The 4,044-nt window shown below is 51.2% G+C and overlaps 1 protein-coding gene across 1 annotated transcript in view; it reads left to right on the forward strand.

The window, feature by feature from the left end:
* Positions 1 to 3,813, forward strand: part of KCTD10 (potassium channel tetramerization domain containing 10) — a 31,464-nt gene extending 27,651 nt beyond the window's left edge. Inside the window, exon 7 of the mRNA XM_007448224.1 lies at positions 3,575 to 3,813. Coding sequence (XP_007448286.1) covers positions 3,575 to 3,799 — 225 coding nt within the window. The 3' untranslated portion in view covers positions 3,800 to 3,813. The remainder of the gene's footprint in view (positions 1 to 3,574) is intronic.
* Positions 3,814 to 4,044: the final 231 nt, after the last annotated feature.

Below are 4,044 nucleotides of genomic sequence, written 5' to 3' on the forward strand. Positions count from 1 at the left end.
GTCCCTATTCTACGTAGGTTGGCACACTTTATATCATCCCACAGATCTCTTAGATTGCTTTCGGGTTTTTTTCATTTGGCTTTCTATCTGCCGTCCTGATTGGGTGATTTCCATTCTTTTATCTTCCAGATCACTTATTCATTTGCATTATTCATTCTGCTATTCATTGCCTTTAACTCAGCCTTCGTCTCTGCAAATGAGTTTTCTATTTTTTTTGGTTCCTCTTTATAGTTTCTACTTCCTTTTTACAGTACTCTGCGTTTCTTTCAATAGCCTTTAATTCCTTCGGTATTTTCATTATCTTCTTTTTGAAATCAGTGCCTATTAACTGAAGGGGTCTGTTTCACTCTTTGTTCCTTCAGGGGTCCTTTATCTGGGGGTAGTTCTTCTGCTTCTTCATTTTACATATTTCTCTTTTGAGTTTAGGAGAAACAATTGTCTACTGTGGTCTTGGAGGGCTGTTTATATGTGGGGTCATCCCTGTGTAGCTTTTGTGAGTTTAATATATTTGGTGTGAGGGCATTTTTTAGTATGGATGCCCATGGCCTTTTTCTTCAGCGTGTGCTAGTCGTTATCCCCTCGATGGGGGTGTGCAGATGCAGTGGCTGATGCCCAGTCCTGGGTTCTTGGTGGTGGCGGGCAGCTCAGGCACACCCCCAGAGCACACGATGGGCGTGATGGCATCTCACAGCCACTCCTGGAGTTTGGGCGGGCAGCGGTGGGGGCCCTGCAACCCCTCCTGGGGTCCAGGAGGGAGGTGGTGGTAGCCTGAAACAACTCCTGGTGTGGGGGGTGGGGGGGGGCGCTGCGACTGCTCCTGGAGCCCATGCAGGTAGTGTCCTGCCCCCTGCAAGTGCACGCACAGAGAAAAAGGCTTCAATGCAGATCCCACCCCTCCACTCATGCACCCCCCCAAACAATGGCGACTGGCCTCTAAGGTGGCCCAGGCTTCCCCTGCATACACCCCCAGCTGTGGTCACACTGGATTCCAGCCCCCTCGGTCCGTCTGCACAACATGCCACCCCCAGTCCTCTCCCCAGTTCTGATCTCTGAAGCCCGAGTTCCAGCACCCAGCCCCCACCAGCACTGGCAGACTCGTGCATCAGGCTGGGGAGTACAGGGCGGCAGCACTGACTGACTGACTGTGTAGTCCTCCGTCTGCTTTGGCTGACGCAAACCAGCTGCTGTTTTCTCCTCTGAGGCTCAAGCTCTCCTTCTGTCCCGGCCCATCTCCCGGCCGGTGAGGGGGCTTCCCAGGGTGCAGGAATCTTTCCTCTTTTTCACAGCTCCTTCCCAGTGACACAGGTCCTGTCCCGATTCCCTTTTCACTTTCTTTTCTTTTCCTTTTTTTTTTTTCTTTCTTCCTACCCGGTTTCGTGGAGATTTTCTTGCCCTTTCAGCAGTCTGAGGTCTTCTGCCAGTGTTCAGTAGATATTCTGTGAGAATCATTCCACATGTAGATATATTTTTGCTGTATTTGTGGGAGAAGGTAAGGTTCATGTCCTACTATTCTGCCATCTTGATTGTGCTTTTTTTTTTTTTTTTTTTTTTAATCATCCCATACACTGTGTCATTTCCTTTTCAACCTATCTGGGGAAATCTGATGACCAGAGACACATGCAGCAGGTCATGCCTCTAGTCACCTTCATACAGATCTGTAGGTCACCTGCTCAGGTTATTATCCTCACTGCAGTCCCAGGAGCCCACAGCTCTGTGTGATGCTAGAGCAGCCTCAAAGGCAAAATGCAAATGAGAGAAAATCAGACCACAAAGTAGAAACCAGAGTTAAAAATCTTTTTTTAACTTCTTTTTTCTTTTTTTTAAAAGGGTACATGTTTTTTTTGAGTGTTTATTTTTGGCTGCATTGAGTCTTTGTTGCTGCGTTCAGGCTTTCTTTAGTTGCAGCAAGCAGGGGCTACTCTTGGTTGCGGTGCGCGGGCTTCTCATTGTGGTGGCTTCTCTTGTTGCGGAGCACGGGCTCTAGGCACGTGGGCTTCAGTAGTTGTGGCATGCGGGCTCAGTAGTTATGGCTCGTGGGCTTAGTTGCTCCACGGCATGTGGGATCTTCCCGGACCAGGGATTGAACCCATGTCCCCTTCATTGGCAGGTGGATTCTCAACCACCGTGCCACCAGGGAAGCCCTAGGTCTTGTTTTTGTATCCATTCAGCAAGCCTGTGTCTTTTTAGAATGTATCCTAAAAGGTATGTATTGTAAGGTAGCCAGGAAGGGAAAAACACTGAGTTTCTTTTTTTTCCTTTCAAAGATAGTGGGGGGACCAGAATTATTCACTTTTACTCCTATGTTAATAAGACGTGCGTCTTTTCTTTAGGGCTGTGAATTCCACCTGTAACTAGACTCTCCATTTTTTCATAGTTTGGTTTTTTATATACATGGATTGCTTCTGCCCTTGGATATTCAAAAACTAATCATCAGGGCTTCCCTGGTGGCGCAGTGGTTGAGAGTCCGCCTGCCGATGCAGGGGACACGGGTTCGTGCCACGGTCCGGGAGGATCCCACATGCCGCGGAGCGGCTGGGCCCGTGAGCCATGGCCGCTGAGCCTGCACGTCCGGAGCCTGTGCTCCGCAATGGGAAAGGCCGCAGCAGTGAGAGGCCCGCGTACCGCAAAAAAAAACAAAAAAAAACCTAATCATCATATTGATTAAACTTTAAAATAGTGACTTTACGTTTTTAGAGCTTAACAGCGAGCAAAGGCACTGAGAGACCTCGTGGTCGGATCCCAACTGTGTATAGATTCGTGGACGGGTTCCAGAGTGAGCCTGTGCTCATGTTCGTGCAGCTGGTTAATGGTGGAGCCAGGATGGAGGCCAGAGCCCCTCTCCTGGCTCCCTTCGCTCTGCCTCTTGTCCCTCAGGGCTCCTTCCTTTTTCCAGGGAGTTGGTGTTGGGATGGCTGCCCCTTCAGGGACAGTTTCCTCTCCTTCCATCCCACACTTCCAGGACCTGTGCTTTGGAGCTGACACTCATGGTTCGTTGTCTCCCGTAACTGTACAGATGTTCCACTTGGGTTTTTGCGTAATCAGTATCTTCCCTGGCAGAACATTTCAAGTGCTTTACCAGTTCTTACTGATTGCCTGGGACCCACCTCTAGTTCGTGGCGCCTGACCCCAAAGGGCAGTAAGTGCACACAGCGCTTTACTGAGTGGGAGGGATTGTGTCCACTTTATGAGGGCCCCCAGCTGGTCCCTGTTCAGAAAGGACGCTGCTTTAAGGTGTGGAATGCCTCGTGTACAAGGATGCAGCCCTGATTGTTAGAAGCAACACACTGGGAATGACGTAAATGTCCAAAGGAAGGCAAACTTCCAAAGGGGGCAGAGAGGGCAGGGAGATCTGTTTCACTGTATCCCTTTTGTCTCTTGTGAATGTAGCTCCATGTGTAAGTGTTGCGTATGGACAATAAAAGCTGCTTTAAACATAATAACGACGGTCTTACGGAGTCTTAGGGGCCTGGTGTAGACAGATGGCCCTGCTCAGAAGTCCTGGGTGGCGGCGGAGCTGGCGGGGTGGGGGGTTTGAGATGCTAATGTACCTGCCTTGTGTTTTGTGGCGCAACAGGTGGAGTTCCCTGAAGCCCGGATCTATGAGGAGACCCTGAATATTTTGCTGTATGAGGCCCAGGATGGCCGGGGACCCGACAACGCACTCCTGGAGGCCACGGGTGGGGCGGCCGGACGCTCCCACCACCTGGACGAGGACGAGGAGCGGGAGCGGGAGCGGATCGAGCGCGTGCGGCGGATCCACATCAAGCGCCCGGACGACCGGGCCCACCTCCACCAGTGAGCGGGCAGGGGCCCCGACTGCACCCCACCTGCCCTGCTCCTCCCTGCTGTGCACTCAGATACCCCGAGAGCTCCCGGGCCTCCCGCTGCCCCCGTGTCCGGAGAGACTGCATAAAAAGCCAGATGACAATTTTGGTATTTCTCGACCAGGTGAATGGATTGTCTTTACCCAGGTGAACACACCCCTGCTAGTGAACAAGCTGGGTCCAAGGTCTCTGCTTTCCTGAGACTCCGAGAAGCACTGGA

The sequence above is a fragment of the Lipotes vexillifer genome, unplaced genomic scaffold, assembly GCF_000442215.2.
Source record: "Lipotes vexillifer unplaced genomic scaffold, Lipotes_vexillifer_v1.1 scaffold236, whole genome shotgun sequence".
Classification (NCBI taxonomy): domain Eukaryota; kingdom Metazoa; phylum Chordata; class Mammalia; order Artiodactyla; family Lipotidae; genus Lipotes; species Lipotes vexillifer.